Source organism: Motacilla alba, chromosome 3 (assembly GCF_015832195.1).
Source record: "Motacilla alba alba isolate MOTALB_02 chromosome 3, Motacilla_alba_V1.0_pri, whole genome shotgun sequence".
Lineage (NCBI taxonomy): Eukaryota > Metazoa > Chordata > Aves > Passeriformes > Motacillidae > Motacilla > Motacilla alba.
This window is the reverse complement of record NC_052018.1, coordinates 35,373,198-35,400,771: the sequence shown is the minus strand read 5'-3', so window position 1 is coordinate 35,400,771 and position 27,574 is coordinate 35,373,198. Positions and strand designations below refer to the sequence as shown.

General features: G+C 42.3%; 1 protein-coding gene and 1 long non-coding RNA gene across 2 annotated transcripts; one reads left to right on the top strand and one right to left on the bottom strand.

Moving 5' to 3' along the window:
- Nucleotides 1-230: 230 nt before the first annotated feature.
- Nucleotides 231-27,285, bottom strand: NT5E (5'-nucleotidase ecto). Its single transcript, XM_038130922.1, has 9 exons — nucleotides 26,239-27,285; nucleotides 21,434-21,656; nucleotides 15,445-15,633; nucleotides 10,765-10,962; nucleotides 9,176-9,327; nucleotides 5,864-5,972; nucleotides 4,892-5,041; nucleotides 3,170-3,370; nucleotides 231-1,569 (listed from the first exon to the last, which is right to left on the bottom strand). Exons 1-9 carry the CDS (start codon nucleotides 26,554-26,556, stop codon nucleotides 1,412-1,414), a joined length of 1,698 nt encoding a protein of 565 aa, XP_037986850.1. The 5' UTR covers nucleotides 26,557-27,285; the 3' UTR covers nucleotides 231-1,411.
- On the top strand, nucleotides 3,377-15,431 carry LOC119698667. Its single transcript, XR_005256204.1, has 3 exons — nucleotides 3,377-4,106; nucleotides 7,337-7,528; nucleotides 12,208-15,431. It is a non-coding gene; the product is annotated as an uncharacterized LOC119698667 (long non-coding RNA).
- Nucleotides 27,286-27,574: the final 289 nt, after the last annotated feature.

Sequence of the window (27,574 nt, the reverse complement as noted above, 5' to 3'; positions counted from 1 at the left end):
GTGTGACAAGGTCAGTTGTCCTTTGTCTCCCTGTTCTACCCCCCTTACCTAATACAGCTGTGTGGTCCAGAGCCTTTCAGGCATAGCCCTTGAATGGATGTGGAAATGAATGGGATCTTTAAATTTCAGCATCCTGAATGTTTATCTTAATGCACCTTCTCATTGAAATCTACAGGTGCAATGGATGGAAGAGGCAAGTAGCTTCAGTGTTGAAAAAGAGCATAGTGAGCTTTCCAGGAAAACATAGCAGGTTTATTCCAAAAAATCAGTTTAAAACAGCATAAAACAACCCAAATATGTTGATGTCAAAATTCCCAGTAATCTTAGAAAAATAATGATATTTTCACCCCTTTTTATAAGCAATCATTTCTTGATAAAGCATCAGCAATATAAATTTAGCATTTAATCTGATTTCATACTTATTAACCTGTCTCTTAAAACTGTTTTTTTAAACATGGCCTTCCCATAGAAGAGGTATAATCACAGTTATCATAAAGCCAGGTTATGCTGTAAAAAGCCCCATTACCTGACTATTTCCAAAGGATGCCAAAAGTGCTGCAGGAGTCAATGCTTGTATCTGACATTTTCTTGGAATGTTGCTAATACAGAGTAACAGGCAGCAGTCCTATGCCTTGTTCTTTGGAAGAGGTGTAAAATTGAGCATATTTATAGGAAATACAGGCACGGATTGTGTTCTCACTCTAGATACAGTCCTTAAACTGGTCATATTTAAGAGTGAAGAATACTCAGTTTGTTAAAATTGGTCAAAATCATGTCAAGCTTTCATTGCATCCTTTATTAGTGGAAAATAAAAGTGTGATGTTTCTTTTTCGGTAGTAAATGAAAAACTTTTTAAAATTGCATATTAAATAGACCTCGTGATTTTAATGGCGCAAAGTTTAATCCAGCTCTTTCAGGCCTTCATGTAAGTATGATAAATATGACTGGAAGCAAAGTAGAGATTTTAGATTGAATACCTTAACCCTGAGTGGAGATCAAAGAAAGGAATATACAGCTGTAATAAATCCATTTCTAGAAGCTTGTTTATGTCTGGAATCAGGTTCTTAACTCACTGTCTAAAGCAGCTAAAAGAATTTGACAATTTATAATACCCCATTTCAGTCTGTCACTGTTTTATCATTGAGCAGTAAGTATTCACTGGAAGTTTGATTTTGAGACCTCAGCTTCAGGTACCTGTTGATTCTGACCAAGAGAAGTTGTGGATTCTGCCCCCTTGCTCCGCACACAGTGCTCCAGTGGCACCACCAGGTTACAGACAAGGCAGGGGGCTGCTCACTGCTGACATGCAGCAACCTCACTGCTCATTCATTGTAAGGTGTAACAGAAGAGAACAGGTCTCTTACAGCTTCCTCAGTATCATCTCTCCTCCTTTATTCCTCCAAACGAAAAATCAAGTGTGCAGGAATGTTACAGTGAACAATACAGAGATCAGGGTGAGACTTGCTTCAATAAGACTTCCAGAAGAAAATTTTATTCGACCTTCAACTGCTGGGTAAACTCTCTTCATTCTCTGGAGGTAGCGGGAAACAACCTCAACATCAGGTTCACCTGAAGAAACAAACAAAAAACTTCTCTGCATCTGCCAAGCTCTTAACCAAAATGTAAGAACTTGCCTGCATTCCAGTTTTAGCTCAAGAATCAAATTGTTTTCTATGGTTTGCCATTTTCTGAATCATCACACATCACCTGTGTGGTTTGTAGCCAGAATTTTTGGTAGCAACTTGTATTTTACAAACAAACAAACACACAAATTACTTTTGTTTTATCTGGCTTGTTTTGTTTTGAATTTGTTACAATGTTATTTTCCAGTTCAGGTAGATTGAGATAGTCTCCCACCTGTTTGGGGTATAGGGCTGGCAAAGCTGTTGCTTATACTTTTTCAAATTTACTTTTTTTAGGAGAAGTTTCTAGTCTTGGCACTGCTTGTATGCACACAAGCACAAGGTATTACATGGGTTTTCTATAGTGGGAGACCCTTTTCAGTCACTGCTGCCAACCATGCAATGAGCCCCTTCTGATCCAAGCTCTTAAAATACTAGAGGGTAACCCTCCATCTTAAGAATAATTACAGTTTTACCCTTCTGTTGTACTGAAAGACTTTTCCAGAACCTTACAGGTTGTTCCCTTTCACTATTCCTAATGGATCTTTCTCAGTCTCACGAGTAGGGCTGATGTTTTAAATAAAATTTTGCTCAACTTGATTTAAAACACCGGTTGTACCTGTGAGAATCAACTTTAAATTCAAACACCCGTAGAAACAAAAATTAGCTTGTAACAAAGGAAAAGTTTTGAGGTGAAAGCATGCTTTTGCCATGAACAAGCAGAACATAAAAAATTAAAGCTTTGCAAAAATGTAGATTGGCTCCTATGAGACATTTGTTTTAAATACAGCACTACACCCCTTTTGTGTTTTCAGAAATAATGGATTTTAATCTAAAATTTTTTTCAAGTTTCCTTTCATCCTAAAGGGTGGACGATACCAATTGTACAAACACAGACTTTCTAACACTTTGCATGCAGCTTTAGAGGACCTTAAGGCAGCGTTATAAAACACCTCTCTTCCACCTCTGTGGTGTGGTGGCTGTGGCACCCTGCCTTCTCCTGTCTGCAGAGCTCCTGGGGGTCCCTGGTTTTGGCTGGGCAGGCTAATTCCTTTCGAGCAGGTTGGCATCTTTCCCCTCACCCTATGTTCACCTGAGCTGCATGTTGTGTTTAACAGTGGAGGTGATGATTCTGTCTTTCTAAATACTCTGTACAGTGGAAATTAAAGGTCTACAGAAAATAGCACCTTTCTTTTTGATGCATTGTTCAGTAATGAGCACACGTGCAAGGCAGTGTAAGATGTACTCTCCGTGTTCTTTACTGCTTTTCTGGTTTACCCCAACCTCAGGACTGCTCTCTGAGCACTGCTGAATTGATAAAGATGTTTCTCCTTGAAACTTCTGTGGTTTTAACTGAAAAAGAATGGAATTGCTGCCTACAATCAAATCTAGCAAGCCAGAGGTGTCAGAGTAGAAGCAAATTTAATCACTGAGTATAGGCAAAAAGTCTGAGGTTTGTACTGCAGAAAGATCTTTACAATTTTTTGGGAGTTGTTTGTCTGCTACCCTGTTAGTGCCCATACTTACCTGGACTGTATCCCCCTTACCTTTACTGTATCCCAGATTTTTGTCTTTCAGCATACTGTAACCATCTCCTCCAAATAACATATAGGAAGGCAGAGTCACGTTGTATATTTCATCCATCTGGAGTGGGACATAGGCTGGGACTCGGCACGCTGTGCAAAGCACTTCTAAGCTAACAACTCTGCTTCCTGGGGCTCTGGAGAGATCATAGACCACGTGGATGCCTACAAAAATACACATTGGAATGCCACTTAGTGCAGGGCATGTTGAACACACAGGGCCAGAAGCAGAATTCTCCCTCATCTTCAGCTGGTTCTTTGCATTACTTTCTGTGACCAAGAGTTGTATCGTTCTGAATTACACCAGTTAATGCCCTGTGTTCTTCGCACACTTACTCGACTTCTGTGCAAGAACATTCAAGAGAAATAAGAATTGCTGAAGCACTGTCCCACCTCATTTACTTATCTGATGTCTGTTCTCATCACTACTCCACAAAAGGAAATTACTGGTCATGGGATTGGAATACTGCAGGATAAAAATACCTTCCCTTATTTCTGTAGTCACATGCTTTCTCATTTCCCTGGCCTGTTGGCTGAAATGACTTTTTTTAAGGCCAGCCAGCCTAACTTGGTAGCTATTCTGGATAATAGGCACTGTCCTGAAAAAGGAAAGCCAGACCAGGGCTGTACACTGCAGCGTCTCCTCATTGTAGGAGAAGCAACATTTCTCATTGTGAGCCTTCCTTGATCAAGGCCATGGGAGAGCCAGCCCCAGAGCAGCCCTGCCAAGAATCTGCAGATGAGGAAGCCACTAAAGGTCCTTCAAAACACTGAAGTTCTTCCAGCCCTGGCACTCTTCCTGCTCTGCATCTTCCATCCTGAATGCTTTCCAGAGCTACTGGTTTTCTTCTTTTCCTGTGAAGAGGCAGCAAGCAGAGCTTGTTCCTGTTTTACCTTAGAGGTACCTAAGAACATGGGAACTTACTGGTGAAATTGTGAGACACGGGTTGTGTCTGTGGCATGTGAGGGATCCCATTGTCAGGGTTATATGGGATGAGAGGCTTGGAGGGAGGGAATGCATCAACCCCTGCCCTTGATGTTTAGCTCTTCTGCTAACTAAACAATAAAATCTGCACTAAATCACAGAGAGACCAGGAATAAATATAACTGTAGCCCAATACACATCTGGATAAACATATAGACAGCTGGAATTAAAGATATGAGTGATTTTTTATTTTAAGTGTTCATCCATAAAATATTTAGAAATTCACTGGAGCAATTCCATAGCCCAGTTGGACGAACTCTAAAACTCATCAATCATTAGAGAATTGCACAAAATTATTTTAATAAACTGAAATTCAGCACAGCTATCCAGTTTGGTGTTTCAGGTAGGCTGCCAGTTAGGAACTAAAAACTGGAGTTTGTTGTAGCCATTTCTGTGTTACAGCTATACTAAATTCTGTTTTCCCCTAGTTAATTGCAGTGTTAAACTGATGCTGCTATGGGTTTGGGAAGCTGGGGAGCGCTGTCTCTGCTGAAGGAGCAGCGATGGGCTGTGTGCTGCAGTGGCTCAATTAAACACACATGGGATAAACAGCGGCTGCTGGCTGGCATGTGAGAGGCACAGGGTGAGGATGTGTGGCCAGCTTGACATTCCATTCTTAAAAAAAGGCTTCCAGATGTAAAAAGGCCAACAGGAGGGATGGCTGTTTTGGAAAACTGAGAAGAGTAAAGAAGAAAATATACCTCCAACCTGCAGCAGCTCTCCACTTCCTTTTCCATATCTCCTCACACTGTGCTCAAAAGCTTCTTTTAGTGTGGAGCCTTTTAATGTCACCATATCAAAACGACCTCCAAATGGCAGAACAGACAGCAAATCTTCCACGGTAATGCTACCTGGGAGAAAGAGACTTTGTTCACTTCTTTGTTTGGGTTTTTTTTTGTTATTGTTGGGTGTGGGGGGGAGGGTGTTTCTTTTTCCTGTTGTTTATAGAATTATTTTAGGATTGTTTAACATCAAGTTATATACAAGAAACATGGCAAATACAGTTTAAGAAAATGAGGACTTGTAGGGGTGAGATTCACATATTTTTTGCAAGTTCCCAAAGAACCTGCAATCTTTTATTGTCCAGCAAGTACCAAGACCAATAAATCAGAGTTTGGTGTGACTGCATGCATTGCTATTAGAACAGAGCTACTAAAACACATGACAAAACATCAATCTAAGATGAAACACAGCTATTCATACTAGGTCAGGCACTTTTTCCAGTTAAGATTTATTCACATAGTCCTACAGAAAGACTTAGCTAAACTGATAAAGCTGTTTGTTTTCACGTTGCATTTATGTGGTATCAGGAAAATAAAAACTAAAACTTTAGCATTCAGAAACCCCAGAATTTACTTACTCTAGAGCAGACTACAGAAGGCTCACAGCACCATACCAGATGACCCTGTACAGCAGGAGACCTTCCTTTGTTCCAAGACAGCAAGGAGAGAGGGAAATTGTAAAGAGCATTGCGTACAAACAATGCTAGACTCAGGCTGTCAATGTCAGCCTGAGTGCACTTGTGCTCAAATGGTGGACAACCATTTGAAATCACATCTAAATACTGTGCAAGCCCCATCAGAAGAAGCCCATACCCATCACTGTGTTCAGGCTGACATAACTTGATTCCTTCTTTCTGATGAAGTTATCATTCAGCTGCTAATTTTACCTACCATTAGAGCTCTGCTCATCGATGGGTGACCGTATCCCGCCTCCGTTCAGGATGCACATTGAAACGTGGTTCCATGTCTTCTTATCTGGACGCCCGACATTCTCATAAAGCTACCAAAGGATGTTTAAAACAGATTATGTTGAAATGTTTAAACAGATTTTATCTTCACTTACTATAGGCTCTTGAAATTTACACCATGTACAATCTGAGACTGAAAAAAGACAGAAAGGTTTTGATTTTTTTCTCATTATCTTCAGCCCTGTTGTAAAATAGTTGCTAAAAAAACCCAAAGAAGTATTTTGCTTTTTAAAATTCTTAACATGAAATATATTTGCCCTTTACTGTAATGAACTCTCAGGCTCTGCCCTAGTCTGTGTGTTCATGGCACGGCCAAGGCAGGCCAGCTGAACAAAGGAAAAGTGACTTTTTTATTTCAGTGACTGTGATAAAGACAAATGATTCAAGCATATTTGGGGAACTGAGAAGTGAAGAGGACCTTAAATACTGTTGTTCATTAAAATCTCTTAGGGAAAGCCTAAATTAATAATTTTGCAGGGAATTAAGTTTTTTCAGCCTCTGTATGGTTTGTTTTTAATATTTGGAATGGTATTGGGTAACTAGAAAGATGCAGAACCTTTTATTCTAATGGAAGAACAGGAAACAGGCATACTAAATCAGAAAGTCTAGTCTGCACAGCAATGTGTCCTCAGCAGTTCGGTGGCAAGGCTCTGACAAAATGAGAGGACAGGATAATATCTGCTTGTGACATCCTTAACGGTGAAGAAAATGGAGACCAGATACTTGCTCAGTTGCATCAGGATAATAAGTCTCCAGTGTTAATCCTCAGAAATAACTGAGTAGAATGGGGAAAGGCTGAAATGACCTAGAAAGGATGGACTGGTTTCCATACAGGAGTGATTGTGGTCATAACTCCAGTCTTACAGAGAGAAGTACAGGAAGCGCATGACAGAAGCCTATGAAATGAAGAAGGGCATGTGGAGGCTGGGTAGGAATTTGTGTCTTTTCTCATTTCAAGAATGATAAAACCCCTAAAAGATTCAGAGAGGGGTGATGAGGATGGCCAAAGACACAGAAAACTTCTGAATGTAGAATGATGATGTAGACTTGGACTGTCTGACCTGGTAAAGAGATCATGGAAGAAAATATTCAAGAAGGCTATAAAATCATGAGTGGTGTGATGGTGGACGGGAAGCAAGTGTTCCAGAGCAAGGACTACTTGACTCCCAGCAGTTATGCAGGCCGTGGGCAGCAGCAAGCTAGGCACTGACAAGAGCAAGGTCTCTGCAGGATGTGCAGGTCGCTGGTGGAATGCCCTGCCACCAGCTGCTGGGAAGGCTGGAGGCAGGCAAAGGGCGGTGGAGCCACTCTGCAGGAGCTAATCTCCACTGTCTCCCTCCCCTTCTCCCTCTCTCTCTCTCTCCCTGTTGTTTCTTGCTCTCCTCACATGTTCCAGTTGAGACAGCAAATGTCAAGAGACCACTTCTGCTTTGGGAATGCCTGAGCTACAAGCTGGCAGGAGACACGGGCAGATCTGAGCACAGCAGCTCCATAGGCTTGTCCAGGAGTATGCTTGTCCGCTACCATCCCCACTCTGTCATTCTTGGAGACAAAACTTTGGGATGAATAATCCTATCATGTGTTCCAGGTGGGTCACTTCTCTGCTGCACCCCTATGTGAAGTGTTTGTGACCTCTGACTTGCAGCTGTGTAAATGCTTTGTGCCTCCAGCTTAGTCATCAAAGTCATGCCCTGAGGCCAGACCCATGCTTAGGTTTGCAACTCAAAATCAAAGGATTGCAACTTCCCAGCCCTGAGCTGAGGCAGCTTAAAAGAGGAGCTCACACAGTGCTGTTACCAATTTCACAGTCTTTTCACCTCTGAGTCCCTTTAAAGTCCTTTGTAAAATGCCATCTAGGCCTGTCAACCTTTCTATTCTGAGATTTTGGGTTACTGGTTGAGATGCATCACTGAACTAAATGGACCTATGTTTTGACCCAGCACAAACATTTAATCAGTCTTCTGCAATTCTCAATCTCTCCATTTCTCAGGACAACTCTAAATATTAAAGCTTGTGGAACAGGCAGGTCTATTTTTTACCTTTATACCTCTGAGCACATGTCAGCAGACAGGAAAGCAAGTACAGAACTGGTAAGGCAACATGAAGAGAAATCTATGTATCTGCTGAGGACTGCAGGTGATTGTCTAGGGACATAGATTGAACTAAAATAGAATTTGACTCCCTTAGAAAAAATGTATTCCAAGAAAATCTACAGACTTCTGAAAGATTACAGGGTTACTTTCTTTGAGCTTGAAAAGTGCCAAAGCATTTGTTCACATTTTTGCAAATAAAGATATTAAAAAGTCTAGCAGAAGAAAAAAAGCAAGATGCTCCAATTCTAGAAGAACTGTATGCAGAATTCCCAAACATTAGTCTGACTTGAAAATCACCTCATGAACTAGAGAATTATTTTGAGGACTACAATAGAACCAATACTGTGGACTAGATAAATAGCTTTGGGGACATATCTAAGTCAAAAGTCATGATTATTAATTGTCCCTTAATTTTCCCTTTATGGGAAAGCTAATTTTCTGGAAACAGTTACATTAGTGAATGTTTTTCCCTGAAACACTTAAATCAAATGGTGTTGCTGCAGGGCAGTAAAACAGCCAAACTCAGGAAGTTTAAAAACTGGAAGTGACCTCTTGCAAAAAGACTTTTCTGGAGTTATGTGACTGTTAAAGCCCCGTAGTGCCTGTGAGAACACAGTGGCTCCTTCTGGGCTGGGGTGTTCTGTGCCCAGCTGGGTTCATGGCCTTTCCCACCCACTTCTTGCTTCAGCTGGCACCTTTTGGGCTCTTCAGGGGGACAATTCTTGTCAGTAGCTTTTTCTGTGCCAGTGCACTGAAGTGACAGCCAAGCCCAGTGAGTAATGAGAGGACAGAGGGTGAGTGCTGTGAGCAGGGGCCAGTAGCAGGAGAGGGGAAGGGGAGCTGAGCTCTCCTCCTTGCTGGGCTCTTAGATCAGACTGCCACGTCCCTTAAAAGTGCAGCCTCAAAGCCATCTGTGAAAAAGCTGTTCTCTCTATGAGGCTATGCACAAAGAATAAACTGCTGCTTACTCTCTACAGCAACATTCCTTATAGCCTCGCTTCTGCCAGGTCTTTCTAGGGACACCCTGGATACTGCACTGTAGAAAAGCAGGCACAGAGCCCATGTGCTGATAGTTTGGATCTGGATAGCTCTGGAGTAACCCTTAGATGTAGTTGCCACATGTAGTGGTGAAAACATCTTACCATAGCATCACAAAGCAAATTGCCCATGTTACATTCTTGGAAACGGCATGCTTGGCTTGTACCATTCAGGTAAACACTAGTTTTTCCAATCTCTTCAGAATAATTCCCCAGGTTTTCTCTCCATTTTTCCACTTCTTCCTTAATGTGCTCATCTGTAAAGTAATATAAAAGTGTAAAATAAGCATCATACATATCTCACATTAATGACACTTCAGTGAATACAAGCCTTAGGAAAAGAAAAAGGTGTTCAAGATTCTAAAAGGTTACGCTTTCCCTAAAAACTTCTCAAGCAACATGGCAACTATATTCACTTCCAAAAAAGCCTGTAAGGGGAGAAGGCAGGATAGGACAATCAAAGGAATAAGCCAGTCCTGTGCCACAACAAGGTAACCTCCTCTGTGCTTTTGCCCAGTCCTGTACTAACCTCTGACTGATGGGGTTTCTAGTACCTACCTTGACAGGTGAGAGAATTTTAAAAATACAAGTGAGATTGGTCCTTGATGCAATTTTTTTTTTTTCTGTTTGTAATTTCCTCCCTTTAATGTTGTGCTAAAAGGGAAAATAGCTCAAATATCAGTATCAGGGAATAAACACTTCATAGAAATTAATTCTTTATGCACATCTGTCTCTCAGGTGAAAATTTAATTATTTCAGAAAAAAAAAACAAAGATACTTGTATATGCAGACAGATGTTACAACTATTTTATATCAGCCACTAGTTTTATTCCATTTGCTCACACCTGTCAGCAAGAAAAATGTTTATAAAATTATACCACAAGTGTATCTGAATTTTAAGTTTTACTGACTTCAGAGGGAGAATGTAAAGTTCCATTACATCATCTCACTACATTAATGGGTCACTGAGAATAACACAGTCAATATCTATTAACAAATAATTTTTAAACTATTTGTTTTACAAATACTCAGGTAGAACCTAGAAAGTCTGATAAAACCTCAGAACTTCATACAGCAAACACTGGAGAAGAAACAGATTAGAAAACCAGGATAATTGCAGAGCTGGCAAAAAACCAGTTAACAGAGCTCAGACAGAGTTACAAACAAAAAGTGACAGAGAGATTCTCCTCCTCCCATTTCTTTAAATGTTTCGGAGTTAAAATGTTGAACACAGCTAGCACTGCATGCAAGAACTCATGGATTTGTATATTGTATTTGCACTTTGGCAGAGTAGTTGGCAGGGTACTTCAAGTTATTCCTGGAACATTTCCACTTTCCTATATTGCTCTAAACTGTGCTCTGAAGAACCCAGCCTCTGGCAAAACTGTAAATTAGTCCTCATAATCTTTTGAATCACAGTTACAGGACTAGCTAAAACAGGTTCTCTTAAGTGGTACGGTATTGTATCACCTGAACTCTTACAAAAGGATTTTCAGGGATTTTAAATAGATAAAAACACACTCTGAATGCATGCATATTCAACTGTTGCAAAGGCTGAACCCCACACAGAAGAGAATGGGCAAGCTCAGAAAGAAAAATGTCTTAAATGTCTTATTCAGACATTGTATTTAACATGACAAGACTCGAATTGTAGCAGAGTGCTGCAGGCAGACTCAAATGCCTAGTCCACATACCTTCAGGTAAGCTGCTGTCCAGCAGAATGGGGTTTCCAACTGCTTCAACTACATTTCCTTTCTTGTCAAATGTAACATTTAAGTAACCAAGATATTTTCCATAAGCATAAGCTTGTACAACTGGCACCTTCCTCCCATCATCTGAGTCAACCATGAATGGATACGGGCCAGCTGGCAGTTCAGTGGAGGGTGGGGTGCCTGCACAGAACAAGCATGAAAAGCGGGTCTTCAGCTCCTGTGACCTTCAAGGAGTTACTACAGTGACATTTCAAATGTTTCTCAGCCTTAACAAACCCAGCTAGGACAGAAACAGCTATGGCTGATTGGACAACAAGCAGACTTGTTGATTTGATTGTTCAGTTATCTCATAAGAGACAATGTTGTTTTCAGGACACAAACTCAAATAACTACCACAGTGTTTTTTGAAGTTATGACAGCACACTCTGCCATGACATCACATCACAACAGCAACAAAGCAACTTTTCATTCCAATTATTGCAATCTAAACTCCTCAGTAATGCAAACATACCAGCTACTGGATGAAAAATTTACTGTTGAGCCTTCATACTACATTGTTCTGCATCACATAGAAAGTAAGAATTGTAGTAAAACATACATCAGACTTCTTGGTCTGAAAAAGTCTAATGCATTTTAATGTTAATAAGCGATAGAATATCTACAAACAGTTCTGTGAATTTGTACATAGAGCCAGCTGATTTTTTTCACTATACCAAACAGCCTCCAAAATTTCAGACAGCCTGTAACACCTCTGCAAAAACAACCTTCATTAGCATTAAAGTTAGCGTGGTCATGGATTTAAAACTCCTATCAATGTGCAAAGTCTGAAAGATGACTAGAGGTAGGACATGGAAACAGATTAAGGTAAGGCACTGGCAGAAAAAAAGAGATAGCTCAATTGGCCACAGGATTTAGAAACCACACAGGGCAGAAAGTGGCAAAGGAAACTGGAACTACACAGCACAGCTCTTGCCTCAAGGGTACCAGGCTTCTCCGTGTCTCCTTGACATTATCTGAGTATTGACAACATTATCTGAGTAGTATCTCTCCCTGCTGTAATTCCTGCCATAATTTCTGCCCCACTGTCAGACCAAGGCTGGGTAGCTCCAAGAGCCGTCATGTGCTGTGTGACAGAGCTCCCTCAGAGCCTGCTCCTTACTCCTGTCCCAAAGGCGGTGGCATTTCCCATCCGTGTGTTGGTGAGCTCTGGGCTGCTGGCAAGGCAGGGGCAGGGGGAGCAGGTGCAGAGGACGTGGATCCAGAGGAAGGCAGCCTCTTCACTTCCACTGCTCACAGAACAACTCGTTTCCTTCCATTTACAGTTGTTTACCTAATATTAAATCCTAGGATAAGCAGCATGATAAATATTCCTTCTAGAACTCCAATACAATTCATATTCCTCTCTAATCCTTCCTATTTCTCCAGGGAGAAGAGCTGCAACAAACTGCAAACTGAACCAAACTCACCACAGAACTAGATTTTCTACTTTCAGCCAGGCCAACAGAGTTGGTTCCTTGGAGTGCCACTTAACTATTTGTTTATTTGGGGAAGAATTTAAGAATGAGGACTCTCCAGGATTTACTCACACAAAAGTGGCTTTGGGGTTTTCTGAACTGAAAAAGGAATATGTCTTGATTTCTTTAGTCCTCAAATGAACAGAGCATTAGAAAGATAAAGCTATTCTTTCTAGGCATTATTATAGTTTATAGCAGCTGTGTGTAGTTAAGTGCTTTTCCAGAGTCTTACTCATGGCTTGTTTTCTAACAAAATACTTTCTGATTCTGATACCTCCTTTCAGGATTAATTAGCACTATGACATCTTTCCCTTGTAAGACAGATGTGTTCCTTCTGAAATGCAAAGACTATTCAGTGCATCTTACCCCAACAAACACAGCACTAGAACTCATGCCCAGTCAAGGCATGAGATGCTGCTTCATTACAAATGCACAAACTCATACTGGGTGACTGAAGAACATGTAACACTGTCCTATTTCTTACCCTGTTTTAGCCAACACACTATGTTTTCAGAACATCAGTTCTGATGAAAACCGGGAATTAAACTGCTCTAATCCAAAACTACCATTGCTGGTTGAATCAGTTCTACAAACCAAATGCACACCTGAACAAGTCAGAACAATTTTTGTCTTATAACCTGTGGATAAACTGGAGATTGGCAAATATCTTAGAGACAGGTTGGACTAGTCCAAGAGGAAACCCTTACATTAAGATTTCTCTGTGAAGACGTCTTCATGGGCAGTATGTCTCTAAACCTCCATGGCAGAGCAGGCTGAACAGGTCATACATCTCCACTTAGACTGAGCTGGAACATTCTCCCAGATTCTGCTGACAGTTATCGATTACACCTCTTGATTTAAATGAGAGCTTATAAGCTTAATATATGTATTGAGACATGCAGAAAGACGTTTCAAATCAGATGTTTTACTCTGCAGTGAAATCACCTCCACAGATGTGGCTGTTTCTCTGGGAATGTTGACTGGGGGCTTTGACTCAGCAGGGCGTGGTTCACAAATGCTCTCATGATGCTCCTGAATGGGTGAGCATGTGCTTCACAGCACTTCAGATAAAAATTACATGTTCAGACCACATTCTGTCAAAAATCGTATTTTGGCTAAATAGATACTTTTGGTGTATCTCCCCCAGACATTACTTTGCTTATTTTTCTCACCTTGCCAGTATTAATAAAAAAAAAAAAAAAAAGCAAGACAGTTGTTTTGGTTTTTTTTAATCAAAACAGTAGAGTCTTTGGAAAAGGGACCAGAACTCATTCCTAGCTGAGGAATGAGGATTTTTAACCTGAAGGCTGCAGAGTCTCCTGCAGTGTGCTCTCTCTGGCCTTGTGAATTTTGGACAGCTTCAAATGGGGAGAGTGGAACAGCTCGACGTAGTCTAGTCTGACAGCAGGGTACTCTCTGGGATGACTAGAGGTGTGCTTGCAAACTCCTGCAGATCTAGACACAATATGAACTCAGATGTCTCAGCTCCTGCAGCACTTCACATCATGGTTCCAAATTGTGGCATGTGGCACCTCTTTGGATCACACCCAAAAAGGTGTTTTGACTACTGTGGCTACCACGATGAGGCACAAACTCTCTACGGGCATTGGCCAACAACACTGTGCAAGAGAATATGGATTCCACGGTGTAAATCCACAAGGAGTGCACACTGTGAATGTGAATCCATCCTTGTTTTTCCCATCTCAAAAATAATTCAATAAAATTGCAGGCTGCACCCCAGGACAAGACCAAGGTCTCTGTGGCTCGTGCAGGTCAGTGTTGGAAGGCCCTGCTACAGGCTGCTGTGGAAGCTGAAGGTAGTCAAGAGGAGATGGAGCCAGTAAATTTCAAGATACCACTTCTGGCTTGGGGAGTCCCTGAGCCGCAAGCTTGTGGGAAACACGGGCAGATCTGAGTTAAGTGTCTCCACAGGCTCATCCAGTACCCACAACCATCCCCCTTGGTCACTCTTAGACACATGGTATTGGGACGGTCCATCCTGGCTTTTGTTCCACTTTGGCTACTTCTCTGCTGTACCCCCATGCAAAGTGTTTGTGAGTTCTGACTTGTAGGTAGGTGTGTAATGCTTTGTGCCTCCAGATTGGTCATCAAAGTTATTCCCTGAGGCCAAATTCAAGAGATATTCTGATCTGCTCAATGTGTCACTGTGGCATGCAATTGTTTCTTTTTAATAAGTGAGATAACAAAAGGTGAGAGTCCAGATAAGACAAGAAAGGCACAGAAAGAGAAACAGAGAGGAGATGAATGGGGAGAGGAGGGGATGATAGTGCAAACCTTTTAAGTGGACAAGTTCCTAGGGTAGGATACATAATGTTTTCCCTTCGAGTAGGGCACATAGGAAACTTTTCTAAAAATTACAGAAAATTCCCATTATAGTCTCAACCAGTTATTAAACTTTCTGCTAAATTTAAAGAATTAAAAAAAAATCAATCAAACAGAACAACAAAACAGCCTCTCTTTGTCTTGTGTCCTTACACTCTGGGGAAGGTAACAGCATTGGGGAAGCTGCTGATGCTAGGTGTTGCCTAACGCAGCAATACTGCAGGAGAAAACAGATCAGCAATGTTTATCTCTGGAATGACATCTGCCTTTAGAGAAAAGAAGAACAAAGTCAGAGATTAAAAGAGGGATTGAAAAAAAGCAGATGAAACTTGGGGAAAGTATTTTATGGCAGACTAAATTAAGACCTATGAATATAGAATCAGATTACAGAGAAAACCCACACCAGTAGCAGTTCTGAAGTCCTCTATGATTGATTTTTCTGTTTAAGTCACATACATGTTTAAAACTAGACAACTAATTTGCTCTTTTATAGGTGTGAGCTTGAAAGAAGTACAGTATATTTAGCAGTAATTTACGGGTATTACTACCTTTGTTCCTCTTCCCCACTTTGCATAGGTCACCTTGAACATCCACAGCATTATGGAACCTCTCAGTGAGTTGTGGTACTTGACGGGCACAGGCTGTTTTCAATTGGTTTCTTCCATGGAAGTTATGGATATGTACCAGCTATGAACCTGGCTGAGTGCAGCCAGCAGTAAACTAGATTGGTGAAAGTTCTCCAAGTTTAAAGACAAACTGTTTCAGTTTAGCTTCAGAAGCAACATTTTAGTAAGAAGTAAAATACCTGTATAGAGAAATGTGTTTGTATGTCCTCCAATCACAACATCCACTCCTTTCACTTTCTGAGCAATATTTTTGTCCACGGTAAAACCAGAATGTCCTAGTGCAATTATTTTGTTCACTCCCATAGCAGTAAGTTTATTCACTTGCAGTTGCAACGCTTCAATTTCATCTTCAAAGGTTACATCATCCCCTTAAAAAAGAAAATAAACAAAAAGAATTTACTTACAAAGTACCTTAATTGCTAGTTTGAAATAAAGTAGTTGACATCAGATATTAGTTTGTATAATTAAAAGGATTTTGAATAGCAGTGCCTTTCAAATATCCTTAGCTGGTTCAAGCTCTTGATCTGAGCCAAAGCCTCTCAAGAGCTGTGTGCTTAGACTAATACAACATTTCTGCAACAAGCTGTATGTACTTGCCTAGACTAAAAAAAGTTGTAACTCAGTAAAAAAAGTTAGTGGCATCGATAGTAGGATCAAATGGCTTTTATTATTTAACTAGGGAAAGGAAACCGAAGGGTTTGCGTATAAACACTTGTATTCTATTACAAAGTCTTTTTCTTCCCCAACCATATTTCTTTGAGATCATCTATCTTCTCCCAAGTTATATCTCCCTTTTTACTGCACGCTCATCTTGTTCTTTCCTTTACCCCCCCTCCCCAAGGCTTTAAACAGCAGCTTCTTCAAAGTCCTCCATTAAAATCTGAATTTCCTTTTCATACAAATAATCTCACCTAAATGTGAACCACTATCAGTAATGCCAATACAGCACAGCACGCATCTGAGCTACCATCCTGAAACAACAGCAATAAGGAACGGAAAGTCTGGAAAGGGGAAACCTTTTCCAGACAAGGATGTTGGGAAACCAACAGTCCTTCTGCAAGTTTTCTGTGCCTGCTGAAATTACTCTAATGTGACAAACAGTTACATGAACACTAGAATAGCAGGCATTTTTATCCTGGGCACAGTGGTTTGGGTTGCACAAAAGGACTTCTTATGTAAGAGGATAATTTCCCTAACAAAGTTTTAAGAATAAAGCTTAAGGACAGGTTCAACCAACTGTAAACTTCGACTTTCTGGTGAAGACAACCAAGTGACTTTTCTACCAATTCCTCCTCTACCTAATTCCTCTTCTTCCTGCAGAATTTTTTGATCGAATAATTTTGAAGTATGCCTTTAAAGTAAAAAGATTTACATTATTTCATAACAAAGGGAGGAGTGAACCAAATTCACAATCCACTGCAAAATGTTTCAGGAAATGAAGAGGAAGCTGCTACAATGGAAGAGATAAAAGAGGGTTACATAAACTGGTTCAGCACCACACCCATTCAATAGCTCTGTTAGTGCCTGAGGGAATCTTTGTACTGCACATTGCAGAGAGAATTGTGCAGTGCATCCCCACATTTTCTTCCTGTGGACCTCTTCTCAGAATCAAAGAGTCAGAAGTTAATTGAGGTTGGAAGAGACCTCCAGGAGCCATATAGTCCAAAACTCACTCAAAGCAGGAACTGAAAGACAAATGAGGATGCTCAGGGTCCAGTCTGAGCTGGCTGAAATTCCAGTCTCTCTAGGCAACATGTTTAATGGCTTAACCATGCTTACCATGACAAATTTTTTCCTTAAGTCCCACCATAATTCCCTCTGTTACTGCTTGAGCCCATTGTTTCTTGTCCTTTCTCCTCCCCTCTGGGAAGTCTCTGTCCCTGTCTTCTCTAAAAAATCCCATTACACCAGTGGAAGACTGCATTTGGTTCCCTCTTAGCCTTCTTCTCCAGGCTGATGGAAGCCACTGGCTTCAGCCCCTCTTTGCACATCCTTGCATTTGACAGCAGCTTGGCCTGATGCAGAGCCGCTGGCAGAAAGGGAAGTGCAAGAACCGATTCCTGAGCGCAGGCTCTTCATGTACTCCTCCCTCCACCATGGACCAGCTGCACCCCACTGATGTGGGGGGACCAGTTCTGCAAAGAAGCTGAGCTCTTGAAACAAAGAGCAGGAACAAGCCATTGACAAGCTGCACCAGCATGCAGGTGCCTGTGGGCTAACTTCTCCCATGGCCAGTAGCCAGGTGGTCCATGACAAAAAAACTGTCCCCATCAGCACCAGCTCTGTTAACCCTCTACAACACTGCAGCCTGCAAATGCACCTTCTACATTGAAGACATATTATTATTAGTCTTCAACCCACGGAATCATAGAATCCTTTAGGCTGGAAAACGCCTCTAAGATCATAGAGCCCAACCATTAATTCAGCACTGTCAAATCCACCACAAAACTGTGCTCCTAAGTGCCACATCTACACCTCCAGGGATGGTGACTCCAGCACTTCCCTGGGCAGTCTTGACAACCCTTTCCAAGAAGAATTTTTTCCAAAAATCCAATGTAAACCTGCCCTGGAAAAGCTTTGAGGACATTTCCTCTTGACCTGTCACTTGTTACTTAGGAGAAGGACACTGTTCCCCACCTTGCTACACCTTTCTTTCAGGCAGTTGTAGAGAAAAGGTATCAAAACAAACCAACCCACTCTCAAAATGAGGGAAAGAACAAGGCCCATTCCATGAAGGTAAGCCCATCCCTCTCCCAGGACTATCATGTCAGGACAGACAGACACCAGAGCTCGGGTGGGTAGTCCTACTGCCAATCCACCCACCCAATGATCTCCTGTTGTCTGCCTTGCCCTCAGAAAGGGAATTCTGCTTGGAGCTGCAGGGGCTTCTTTCACCCCTGTTCCATGGCCTACCCATGGCATCGCACACAGCTTTGCATCCTAGTCATTGGAGTATTTGACGTAGTTGAGATGAAATGGGCCAGCAGGTTTGAAAGTTATACCCTGGGGGACGGTAAGAACAATTACACAGTGTTCAATTCTCCAAGAAACCAGGCAAAAAGCAGTATACTGCTTAGCAGTCATCTGGGCATTTTTCAAAATAATCTGAATCAAAATTACTAACTTATTGCTCATGTCAATATTCCACTTCTCTTTCAAGGTTTTAAGCTGATTTGGCATCCTCTTCTCTTTTTAGGTGAGGTAGAGTTTCAGAAAAAACAGCCAAACTGTTACAACTGAACAAGGGAGAAGAACCATGTCCCTGCTAAAAATATTATGCAAGATAGCCAACTGTGGGGATAAAATAGAGTTGGTATGGAAAGTAATCTTACCCCTAAGGAGCTGCAGCTGGGCCAATTATCAAAATTGAGGAGAAGGCCTAGCTTCAACAGGCCACAGCTGTAACTAATAAGAACAACAGGAGCTATAAAAGAGTGGGTTGGCTTATTGAGAGATATGCCCCAAAATAGGAAGGGAACTGGAGTCAGTTGGTTATCTGGTGAGAGAGAAAGGGTGTGCTCCGAGGAGCTGCTCACCAGAAAACACTGGAAAGGTACGAAACTTTTGTAATAAAAAGATGATAGTATAAAACTCCTGCTACATATATGCATATATGACAACAGCCAACATAAAGTGGAATAAATGCAATTTAAAATTCCATTTTTGAAAACTCTGCCAAGTTGATAGTTTACGTAAATATTTTGCTGCCTGTAAGGTTACAGAGTAAGTAGGTTTGCATTTACACCTTATACAAAAATACAGTGGACCAAACAACATTACAGAACTAAAGCAAGTGGAACCATCAAATACTAGAAAGTAAATACACAGGTAACTGTGTCTGTATGACAACTTATGAGCTACTCTTTCAGGACTTGGAAAAACCTGCTGGGCACTCAACTGAGATAGTTGTACATAGCAAAACAGAGAACTCCAGAAAAACTGCCAATTGGCTGTAATCTATAAGTGTGTTTCCCATCCCTATGGTTTCCAAACAGTGGCATTAACAGTACCTTCAGCAGAGATTAGTTGGTCCCTGCCAATGCAAACACTGAGATTTAAGGACTCTTCGAGTCTTTTGATAACCTTTTTTTAAGCAGACTATGAAAAGTACAAAGTTGTAATTTTGTAGCTGGGTGGAAGTTATGGAGCTATAACAATAGAAGAAATCACACTCACAAAATACTTCCACAGAAGGCAGTAATGCAGGAATTCATGTTTCAGCATTCTCAAGCTTCCTGTTTGCCTTGAGAATGCCCTAAGAGTGTAGAGCATGCCAAAGCACACAGAGGCAGAGAAAACGGAATAATCTGGAAGAAACGTGTAGAGATAAGCATGGTGCTGAATTTAAAATTAGCAAGGTCCTTTTTCAGTTGAATATAAGGAACTAGATTGATAATTATTTAGCCACCGACCCGTGTCTGCCATGATTTTACCAGTCTGAAGGATTGCTAGGTCATGGGCAAGATATAGTCACTGAGTTGTATTAACGCGTCCTGAGTTCACATTTTCAAAGCTTCTAAATGTTCTTCCACACACCAAAAAGGCAAAGCAGGAAACTAGAAAAACTCTGATCGCTATAAATGTTGCTGTTAGAATTTCCTCTGCTTCTTGCTCTGTTACACTGTGGGATGTACTTCCTTAGGGATGCTTCAGCTCCATCTACGGAGCTAACAAGACTTCCCTTTTGCCACTGCTTTTTATCTAGCTGTGGTCTCTTACCATGTCTCAGCATGCTGAGGCATTGGTTATGATGTCTGAATGTTATTGGAAATGTATTCAAATTCTTCATAGAATCATTCCAGCACTATCTGGATTTTCACCTATTTATTTGCAAGATGGTTACTTTGATGATCTCACTGCCCTGAAACAGGTGTTTGGAAGAACAGCAGCAGCAGATTTTATTACTCCCTAATGGAGGACAATATTGACTGTCATTATTCAAACCTAGCATGATGTCTGATGATATCTACCCTCATGCCCTCAGGCACAGGTAAAATTCTATTGCCTACACAGAAAACCAGATTCATTTTCCTTTTTGCTGGGGGACAAAAAGACAGGAATCCAGAACCACATCACTAAAAAACAGAAGTGAGATCAATAAGTCTATTCAGACCTCAGATGCCCATTTCTTGAGAGGTTAAACACACAGCTTTGCAATTAAAAATCACAGAAGGAATAGTTTTATATTCTAATACTTCTTCAAAGTATTGAATATGCCCTTTTTTCAGGAAAACAATGCACTATTTCTGTATTACTAAGCAGTAGAAAGAGAAATAATAATATGAAATAATAATATGAAGTCCCTTTTCAATGTGGAAGTGTTTCAAAACAGTGCTAAGAGTATGCCTAACTCCAAGACCCGGGGAAGAAACTCTGGTTTTGTTACATGTAGGCTGAACTCTGAGCAGGCAGTGACTCATATCTCCTACAGCTGATTTAAATGTGTTTCTCATTCCAGTAGACCATTTTATTTTACCAAAGAAACCAAACCCAAACAAAACCCTCATCAAACCAAACCCCCTGAAAAGATGGAAAAAAATAGTCAGAAATGGAGAAGTCTTCTTCCTCATCAATTCTAATTTTACTCATGAATGAAGCAATTGTGGTAAAAGCTGAATGGGTGTTCCTTCTGTAGTCAAATTTCTACAAATATTTTGAGAGGCTAAAAACATCTTGGGCAACTTTTGCTTCAAAAACAAGTATGAACCTCTTCTTTTTTTTGGGCATGGAGGCATCCAAGAACAAAATTTCAACATGCAGAGAAATGTCATACTTCATGCTGGAGACAAGTTGTATTCATGTTTTAACTTTTGTTTAAATGGATAAATAACTGTAAAATATCATAGAATATAACTTTAAAAACCCAAGCAAGAATAAAAATCCCAACAACCCTTGAGGTCTCCTGCAATCTCAGTGACTTTCTGATATTCACAGATATGGTCCAGGTCTGTATAAAAGAGGGTTTTAATGTTAGCAAGCCTTTTTAAGGTTAAAAATCAGGCAAAGTTGAGTAATACAATAAATACTGATAAAACAACACACTTCCTACTTTTCTACTGCAAACATTCATCTTTGGATTTAAAAACACAGGAGAAATAGTAACAAAGGACAAAACAAATAGCAAAATAGTAACAAAGGACATAAACTCACATACTAAAGAAAACATACCTGGCTGTGAAAGAAAAGAAGTTTCCTTTGTAGTGTAGCCAACAATTCCAACTGACTCTGAGTCAAAACGAACTATTTTAAAAGGATGAACATATTTCATCATTTCATTTGCTAATGGAGTTTTCCCTTTAATATTTGCACTCAGGACAGTAAAATTTGCATTTTTAAGAAGAGGATCCAATAATCCACTCACACCTTCATCAAACTCATGGTTACCCAAAGCCTGCAAGAAGCAAGAAGAAAATGTGAGACTCTACCTCAAATATTCAGTGTAAACAGTCTCATAAGTTATATACATGGTATGTTTGAGAAAACAAAGTCTACGTTCTATGAAAGAAAATCCTAACTTGTCTAAACCAACACATTCCTGTTTCTCATGAGCACAGGAGTGACTGGGTTAGTTTTCTTTTTAGATGTAGGTTTTTGTTTTTCAGACTCTCTTACATGGATTCAGATGCGAAATACAGGTGATGTGATACAGATACATGATACAGATTTCAAAATCCAAAACCTATCTGTTTGTGACAGTGTATCAGATCAAAAGCCATTCATTTTACATCCTGTAGCTCTAAAAAAGAGGATTAACAATAACCACAAAGGAAAACATATATTTTGTGTACGGAAAATACGTTGTTTATATACTGAAGAAAACAAATATTGTCGTTGATATTTAGCATTTTCTTTAAATAAAAACTGCATTTTAAGAGCTTCGTGCTTGGACTACAGGTTTTAAAACCTACTTATGTTGCACTTAATAAAGGTTCTTCTGTGCTTTACCGTGCAACCAGAAAATATCATTTCCTATGCCCTATCAATATACTTGCCTGATGAAGATGAAATGTTTTATCAGTTAGGGAGAGTCCCCAGAGCCAACCCACAGTGGGTGTGTGTGCACAGGTGACACAATCCACAGGTAGGTGTGCACTTAACACAGCCAAGTGTCGAGACTGCCACACAAAACAAGCAGTCCTGTTTATTCATTAGCAAGGCAATACCGCCCAGATGAGAAAGTCAGAAAAGGACTTACCTAGAGGGAAATTTCTCCTACCTGCCCCTTTTTCATGCTCAGCCTAAGTTGCCACATGCCTGTGCCTGCAAGTTTGGTGATAAGCCAGCGAAACCTCCATAGATGGCATTTTGCAGAAGCACAATACACGCAAGGACTTTGTAACATATTATGGGTTAGGCAAGGAAAAGATGTAGCCACAGAAACACTATAATTGTGTAACCTGGTAAATAATAAATCTATACAAGGTTTCAGGTTGCAGCTGGAGCAAAGCACGTTAGAGTTATCAAAGCCAATGGGCCAACTGTTCCAGGCAAAAGTGTTCTGAAATTTCATTCTGAAATTAAGTGGGTAAAGCTGCATTCATCATCTCAGAAGGCTTACATACCATCCTGTTGTGCTTAAATAGCCCACACACCCAGTTGTGCTTGCCCCAGATTTTATTCTGCAAATGGCTGTATTTACCCTGATTATGCTAACCCTGATCACGTTCCAAACCAAGGAGGACCTTAAGCCCCCACAGGTCTGGGAGCTCAGTATTTCAATCCATTGGTTGGCAGTGTCTTTCTTTTGGGACAGACAAAGATTCCTGGCTCCTTTTATCCTCACAGGCTCTGTGGAAATTTCAGGATATCAGCAGTAACTTGCATTGGAAATCAGCTGTTCCTGCTGACACTGGTGAGAACACTGCTCACACCCCTGGGAAGAAGCCTAATTGTTTGTGTGCTGCTGCAGCACTATTCCAAAAGAACCAAGAACTATCTTTAAAAAAATCCTGACTTGGGAAGACACAGTGCACTCCAACTATGTTCCATTTCTAACTGTATTCTAATTGCAATCTAATTTGCTGTAAAAACCAAAAATACTAATAAAGACTAGGAAAAAAAAGACATTCATCTTGATGCTGTCTGGATGTTCTGAAAAGATATCTATGGACTGGTAGAGTATATCAGAATGGTAAAAAGCTCTTTCCTTTTGGCTAGTGCACATGCCTTTTGTTCCTCCTAAATTTGCAATTGAACCCCAACAACAACAACAAAAAAAGGCTGCAAATGAATTAAGAAATTGAATGGGATATAACTGCCTCCAGCTTGTTGGAGGAAAAAAACCCCAAAATCCTAACCCAACCAACCAGTTAAGAAAGATTGTTTCTCTTGACTTTGTTGTCTTGCATTTGGATTATTTCATGTCCATTAGGACACTAGCTTTAATCAAAACTTTTCCCATGGTGTGGGTGTTTACTAAGTTGTTAATGAGAAATCACTGGTGGCTAAAAATACAGTTTTACTTTTGATGCTACTCCTCCTCTGAGGAGGAGGAGGATGTGGACCATTTTGGGTTGCTATACTCTACATAACTGCCCTTACACCCAGAGCTCCTGGGACTTTGCACCTGAGCAATATCCCTTAACCAAATCTGAGTCTGTTGGCCAGCATAAGTGCAAGTCACAAGAGGGAATAAACAGAAATATTCAGGCACACAACATGTGATTATATAATCCTGTTTTGAGCAAGCAGCAAGTATAAAAATATTTCAAAAATCAGGATACAAATTAGCGGAAGGATGAAACTTAAAAGTAAAGCTAGAAGACTTGTATCACCTCTCCAGTCACTGCCTTTGAGGAATTGATATTGGATTTTATTGTCAATTACACCAGAAAAAAAAAGGCTAGTGCCATGAAATTTTTTGGGAGGACATGAAACAGGAGAAAACAGATTGGAGGTGATAACAGGTATAAATGAGAAAAAAGTAAATTTAAAAAAGGAAATTTCTCCTATTTGTGGAGAAAACTTCTAATGTTTCCAGGCTGTCCTAAATCCTCCTCTGGCTCCTGCCCGCATCCTGTAACAACCTTAATGACTCATCCTCCCTACTTCATCCTGTTTGTAATCCTAATCTTGTAGCTCACTTCTAAACACTTCAGCAATCCCCACCCCTACTGTCAGGGATGTGGCTTCCCAAATTCTGCCTAAAAAAACGCTATTTCACGCTTCTCAGTGCAGCTCTTGCTCCCTGTGCCCCCATCCAGCCCCCACGGTCCACAGACAGAGGAATAGAAAGAGATGCTGCAGCACTGCCCGACGTGGGGCATCTATTCCTCAGGGTCTTTGGCAGCAGAGAAAGCTGAGAAGCTGCAGAATGTTTAGCACCTGTCCTGTCACCTTCTATTCAAATTGTAATACGCAGCATCTCCACAAAGAACAAGTGGTTGACGACTTGGCCTAAGGCATTCACATCTGGCACAAGCCTCTGGATATCTGGTAACGGGTGGGTTTATTTTTAAAGCTTATTCTGATGAAAAAGCTCATGGTATTTTCAAAACCAGATTGCTCCTACATAACTTTTCTAAAACTGAACAGTACTTCAACACTGCCTGAAAAAAATTTCTTCTTGTGATATAATCAGAAACTGTACAGGCTCGCAGGCTGCCCATGAACCAGTTATACCAGCAAAGACTGGACTGAAAAATGACAGACAGCAGAAAGCTTTATGAAGAAAGGTAGGAAAAACCACCTCAAGCTACTTCTTGCACTGCAGAATCCCAAAGTGCTCCCCAGCTCTCAGTCAGGATGAATCCTGAATGCACACACTCCTCTCCCTCACCACTGGGAGGAAAGACCCTGATAATGTTAGTTTCACGATTAGAAAACCGTTCACTGGGGCACGTGAACAGGAAGCAATGTCCCTCACAGACCTGTCTGTCTGGTGCTTAGCCTAAGATAGTGCACTGGGGCAGGACTTGCCCTTCCACAGCTGTCCTGAGGCAGAGGGAATACACAGGTGAAGCCATTTTTATCTGGAAAGGAAAGCACCATCATTTCCAGACAAAGCAAAAAAGATGAAGACAGAGAATGTGATATGCCCAGAAGATTTTTCCCTCAAACTGACAGATGGGATGAAATAAAAATCCAGTCACTCTTACAACAGCAGTCATGCTCAAACATGACTTTAATCTCTCTCCTTTCCGGGGTTGTACACAAGCAAAATAAGCCACTGCCCTGAGACAAAAGATTTAAGGACATGGAGTGACATCCCCCAATCTCAGCCACAAATTCTACGTTCCTCTCAGCACTTACATGACCAAAAGAGGCAGAGCGAAGGTGCACGATTAGCACAGTCTCAGAGACCTTCCTCATTAAGGCGCTGCTGTGATCTCTGGGCTGTTTGTACACAGCCCCTTACGTACTCTGTCATGACCACAGCTCTGAGGGGACTGGACACAACCAGGGTGGGATTAATGAAAACTAAAAACCTCCACCCTTTGAAATAGCACTGCCAACCTGAGCCACCTGTGCCCTCCCGCAGGACCGAATCAGGACAGACTGCGAGCCTCAGGCAGAGTTAACTTCCTTGTCTCAGACCAGACTCTTCGCCTGGCTTTTGGTGGGGTCATTTCCATGGCTTGCCAACCTCTCTCCAACAGAGCCCGTCCAGCCCCTTGCCCGCGCCCAGCCCCTGAATCTGCCAAGGAAAGTTCTATTGCATCACTCTGCGTAGCCTTGCCATCATCTCCCGGTTTCTGGCTGCCCATGGGGCTGCCAGCTCACGACTTAATTCGGCCGGGAGCCCATTACCCAGCAAACCACTTCCCTTCTCCTCTCCTGCCTCCCACCTGCCTTTGGCCACGATTTTAGCCTTACCTACAGCCTTTTCCGATGCAACTTTACGCACTGGAGGAGGCGGCAGTGCGAAAAACCGGCATCGGTGCGAGGAAAGACAGGAATAGACCCAGCACCCAAAGGGAGAGAGGGAGGGGAAGACCCCACCGCGCCTCTCGCCGTACCCCGGCCCGCTTTACCATGGCATCGTAGCGCAGGAGGTTCATGAAGTGGACCGCCTCCCGGCCCTTGAAGCGGGAGAACCACACGGTGCCCTGGTACTGGTCCCCGGCGTCCAGCAGCAGCACGTTGCGGTGCGCGGCCCGCTCCGCCGCCACCCGCGCCGCTCTCCGCGCCACGCCGCCGAAGCATCCCGGCGCTCCGGCCGCGCAGCGCCGCGGGCCCGCGCCCTGCGCCTCCACCCGCCCGTGCACGTCGTTGGTGTGCAGCAGGGTCAGCCGCAGCTCCGCCGCCGCCGCCGCCGCGCACAGCCACAGGCGCAGGCACAGCCCCGCCATCCCGCGGGGGCTGCGCGCCGCTCCGCGCACGGGCTGCCCGCGGCCGGGGAGGAGGGCTGGGCAGCGGCGCGGCGGGGCGGGGAGCGGGCGAGCCCCCGGAGACACCGCGCAGGCTGCGCGCCGCCCCGGGCAGCCTCCGGCGGTGACCGCCCCGCCGCCAGGCACGGGCTGCCCGCCGGGCGCGGCGGCCGCAGGTGCTCCGCGGCTGCTGGGCGTGTGCGGGGAGCGCTCGGGGCGGCCGCCCGGGCTGCCGGCGGTGCCGCGTCGCGCCTCGCTGCTCGCTCGCTGTCCGCCCGTCCTCGGGGCTCTCCGAGCTCCAGGCGAGGTCCTGCGCCCGCGCACGTCCCAGTCCCCGCTGTCCCACCGATGTCCTTCGCCCGAACACAGCTGCTGCCGGGTTGGAGAAGGGCTTCCAGCCGGCTGCTGGAGGTCACACGGGATGCAAATCCAGCCAGCAGGGAAAGGACAAACTCCACGGCACACAGGAAGCCTTGGTGAATGTTTAGTACGCTGAAAGGAGTTTCCAAGCCTTCACATGGAAATGTTTGCCTCTCTCCTCCTCTTTCTCCAATGATGCTTAAAATAAAGACTGCTATTTCAGCCATAAAAAGAGTTACACTACTTTAAGAGTTGATTTAATTATAGCTCTAGTGGTTTTAGTGTAGATTCATGAATTGCTTTCAAGCTTTTCCTTCCGTGGCTAAATGGAAAGCTCTTAGTTGTGGTTTGGCAAATGCACGGTGAGGGGAAAATCTGCCAATGCCTTAAATAAACAGCTTGTTAGGGGTACAGCATGGGGTGACCATCTCTTGGGAAAATCAGACTGACTGGGGATCCCACCTGCTCCTTTAATTCATGCACTCACAGTGCGAGTCGGCATCTTCTTCCACTATTAAACAACAAAATTATCTGGAGAAAGAAATTTTTGAAGGTTGAAGTGCTGCCACGTCTGTACACTTCCTTGGAACTTCTGGACAATCACACATTGTAAGTGGTGACTGACAGGTCACTTTTTCCC

Coding starts and splice junctions, on each gene's coding strand:
- NT5E (XM_038130922.1), bottom strand. CDS start 26,556: ATGGCGGGGCTGTGCCTGCGCCTGTGGCTGTGCGCGGCGGCGGCGGCG. Junction 10,963..15,444: donor AAACACATTTCTCTATACAG/GTATTTTACTTC, acceptor TGTTCTGTGCAG/GCACCCCACCCTCCACTGAA. Junction 1,570..3,169: donor AAATCTGGGATACAGTAAAG/GTAAGGGGGATA, acceptor TTGTTTCTTCAG/GTGAACCTGATGTTGAGGTT.